The following is a 2,539-nucleotide window of genomic DNA, read 5'->3' on the forward strand; positions in this document are numbered from 1 at the left end:
GGGGGGGGGGGAGAAGTGATGGCAGCCTACTGCTGTTCCCCTACTGTCAAGTTTTTCCAGACCTGGAAGGAGCCTCATGGCCTGGATATTGTGGTCTTGTGTGCTAGGCTGAGCACGCAGGGCAGCAGGGAACCCATATGGGCAGCACAGGGCCTGATCTGACCCAGACAGCCCCTGTGCCACTTGGCTAGCCCATGCAGCCTGAAGATCGAGCCCCACTGCTTTTGCTAAATAGAAGAAAACAAAAATAGCATGAAGTACTGAATGTTTTATCACTTCTGCTGTAGATGGCGCTACTGCCATAACATTTCCCTGAAAACAGACAGCTTTGGAGGAGTAGAGCATTAAAACAGTCAGCTCCCCCTCCCCATCTTATTCTACCCATAAATAAATAAGTTAAAAAAAAACTGAATACAAATAATCTGGATTTGAGTATGCCTCACTATACCAACAAAAGTTAGGCACCCTGTATCCACAAGAAGTTTTTTCCTGGAATTGACAAAATTCACATTTTGACTGTTTGTAGCCAAATGAATATGGCTTCCTGAAACATTTGAACTTACAAAGTTATTTGCCCTCTTTATTCTTTTCTCATAAACATGAGCTTTATATTATTTTTCAGAACTGCTTTCTTACACTTCGACAAAGAACATCTATGTTAAATAAGTACTCTGAAACCTACTTTACACCATGATGTTTATGCACAATTAATTCAGAACAATTGGAAGATATACGACTGCACAAACATGAAGAACTTTTTCTGTGATAACCCAGGCAACATGGACAATGAAAAACAAGGCTGAATAAGATTATAACTTTATCCTTCTCCGCCTCTACCATTAGAAGGTATGTAGAAGCAACAACTGCGTAAAAAATGCAGTATGCTTTTGCAACAGCCTGTAATTATACACAAGTCTTAAAAGTATACATGTTCATAACTGAAGAAATTAGACGGGCACCACTGACTGACCCTTTTGGGTTCCAAGTCACTTGTTTTAACTATCATTTATACAACGCACACAACACACCTACCCTTTTGTGATGCATTGCTTCCAGAAACATTTTGCACTGCTTGTAAATATCTTGACCAGGTTTATTATAGGTCTTGAGAAACTCTATAAACTCTTTGGACACTCGATCTGTCTCAATGCTGGCTTGCCTGTTTATGGAAGGGCTAGGAGCCTTAGCTTCCTGAATCTCTGCTGGGAAAATTTAAAAACAACAGGTTAAACTGGCTGGTCAGAGCATCATATCACAACAATTACAGCAAGACAGAAACCCAATTTGAATTTTTATTACGGTTTATAAAGATAAATATTCCACTTTTGTGAATGGCATTAACAGTGAAATGCTGAACATCATTAAGTGCAACCATAAAAACTGACTATTCAACTGGGAAATGACAAATATGCACAGCCAGATTCGCATTTACATGAGTAGCACATCTGCACTCTCAAAATGCTATAAGGAGCCTTAAAGTGCACGTAAGTTGTATTTATATGTTCACCTAAAGGCCTTTTTTTGCCCGAGCAGTACAAGGAACCTTAGCGTAGATGGGAATCTGGCCTTGGGTTCCAATCAGAGTAGAAACACCTTATCTGTGTTCAGAAACTTGTTTGCAGCCCAACAGGGGGTAGGAACATTCAGTAATTTTTTTTTGGTTTAAACACAGGACAAGTTCACAAAGCTATACATGTATATATTAACATGAGCATGTTTTGTCTTCTGGAAAAGATGTACTTTATACAGTACACAAACACAAGATACATCTACAAACTTGATATGATCTTCCCCACCCAAGTTCACACCCACCTCTCAGTTTGCCAGCCAACACTGTTGAAAATGAAGGATTGAATGTAAGATGATTCAAATGAACATGATGAAAAGCAAGAAGCGAAGAGACAGAAAAACATGAAAACATTCTTAATCAGCATGATATAAGCATCTACAACCTAAACAAACACATTTTTAAACATGCAGAACAAAGAACACATTATTTTGATAGTCATACATGCAGGACTTCAAAATCAAAGAGAAGAAGAATCTTTCAAAGAAGTAGGTGTATTTATATATTTTGATTTACTATTCAATGCGATTATCTCAGACGTTTAAGATATTACAAGAAATTCATTTATGGTGTGCAGCTTCAGGAATTTTAACAGGGTTGAACACCAGGCATGAATTAGCCAAACTGAAATTCTTCAGGTCTACTCCTAGCAATACAATCTTCTATAGATGGAAATTTAGTTAGGCACCATTAGTATTAATGCAGAAATGTCAAGTTTTACTCTCTACTGTCCATATGAATCAAGTATTTGAATGGTTTGTTGTGATCAATGTAAAAAAGGTAAAACCATTCATTTTCACCTATACAGGATTTTTTTAAAGACTTTTAAAATCTTTATACTAGAAAGTTCAAAGCAGAAGATCAATGTCTACATCAGTGGTCTCCAGGGGGTGCACAAGACAATCCATTGGGGTGCGGGAAGAAAATATTAGAACTTCTATTTCTATTTATATAAATATACATATATTGGGG

The 2,539-nt window shown here is 37.5% G+C and overlaps 1 protein-coding gene across 8 annotated transcripts in view; it reads right to left on the reverse strand.

Moving 5' to 3' along the window:
* RABGEF1 (RAB guanine nucleotide exchange factor 1) overlaps positions 1-2,539 on the reverse strand; it is a 23,453-nt gene that overhangs the window by 8,345 nt on the left and 12,569 nt on the right. For 2 of the 8 annotated variants that reach the window (XM_019511336.1, XM_019511341.1), the window contains 2 exons: positions 1,813-1,833; positions 1,033-1,199 (listed from right to left, as the gene is read on the reverse strand). In XM_019511336.1, coding sequence (XP_019366881.1) covers positions 1,033-1,199; positions 1,813-1,833 — 188 coding nt within the window. Of the gene's footprint in view, positions 1-1,032; positions 1,203-1,812; positions 1,834-2,539 lie in introns of all 8 variants that reach the window. The other 6 variants (XM_019511335.1, XM_019511340.1, XM_019511337.1 and 3 more) reach the window with 3 other exon arrangements.

This window comes from Gavialis gangeticus, unplaced genomic scaffold (genome assembly GCF_001723915.1).
Source record: "Gavialis gangeticus isolate Ggan-Ray unplaced genomic scaffold, GavGan_comp1, whole genome shotgun sequence".
Taxonomy (NCBI): Eukaryota; Metazoa; Chordata; order Crocodylia; family Gavialidae; genus Gavialis; species Gavialis gangeticus.